Consider the following 803-nt stretch of genomic DNA (forward strand, 5'->3'; position numbering starts at 1 on the left):
TTTGTCCAGAGGAGGGCACCAGGGCTCTGGTGAATCCTGTTCACCACCTTGGGTGACCCAGGGGGAGGCTTGGGTACCCACTTGGGTGCCCACCTTGGGTCTGGGGTGCCAGGGAATGCTCCCGGAGGCCAGGCACGCTCTTTCCAGAGCTGACCTAACCCCTTCCGCAGAGGGAGAAGGGCCCTGTGGCAGAAGACAGAGGGCATCGACACCCCAATGCCCAGCCCGGCGCCCCGCGATGCCGGGCTCTGTGCCCGCTGCCAGAAGGATTTTCGCCTCCTCTCCCGGCGGTATAACTGCAGGTGGGCTATGGGGGGGCACTGGGGGTGGTGACACTGGGGTGGCACCAGGGTGGCACTGTTCTTACCACCCGCTCTCTTGCCAGGGTGTGCCTGGGCAAGGTGTGCCACGCGTGCTCTGTGGACGTGGGCAAGCAGGGGCGCTGCTGCCTGCTTTGCTACCAGCAAAGGCACCCACACGCTACGTGAGCTGGGACCACAACCCTCATACCGTGCCCGGGACCCCTCTTGGACTCACCAGCGACCCAGGCATCCATGTCCTGCAGGCAGGTCCTGCTGCCCAACATTTTGGGTTTGTGATTTTTCTTTCTTGTGGCTGGTCCACAGAGAGGAAAACAATCTGCTCCTGCTGCCCCTGTGGCTCCTGGTCGTCTATTGGTCATCGCCAGATTGATTCCCCAGCTGGACGTGGGGTGGGGGGATGACAATATGGGGGTGTCCGAGCCCTCCTGGGGGGAACCGTCCCTATAAGGGGTGTCCCAACTGTGGCAGGCTGAGCCACTG

At 62.9% G+C, this 803-nt stretch overlaps 1 protein-coding gene across 1 annotated transcript in view; it reads left to right on the forward strand.

The window, feature by feature from the left end:
* The window catches only part of RUFY4 (RUN and FYVE domain containing 4), a 4,817-nt gene extending 4,329 nt beyond the window's left edge, over positions 1-488 (forward strand). The window contains exons 8-9 of the mRNA XM_009887337.1: positions 171-309; positions 348-488. Coding sequence (XP_009885639.1) covers positions 171-309; positions 348-488 — 280 coding nt within the window. The remainder of the gene's footprint in view (positions 1-170; positions 310-347) is intronic.
* Positions 489-803: the final 315 nt, after the last annotated feature.

Source organism: Charadrius vociferus, unplaced genomic scaffold (genome assembly GCF_000708025.1).
Source record: "Charadrius vociferus isolate BGI_N301 unplaced genomic scaffold, ASM70802v2 scaffold385, whole genome shotgun sequence".
In the NCBI taxonomy this organism is placed as follows: domain Eukaryota; kingdom Metazoa; phylum Chordata; class Aves; order Charadriiformes; family Charadriidae; genus Charadrius; species Charadrius vociferus.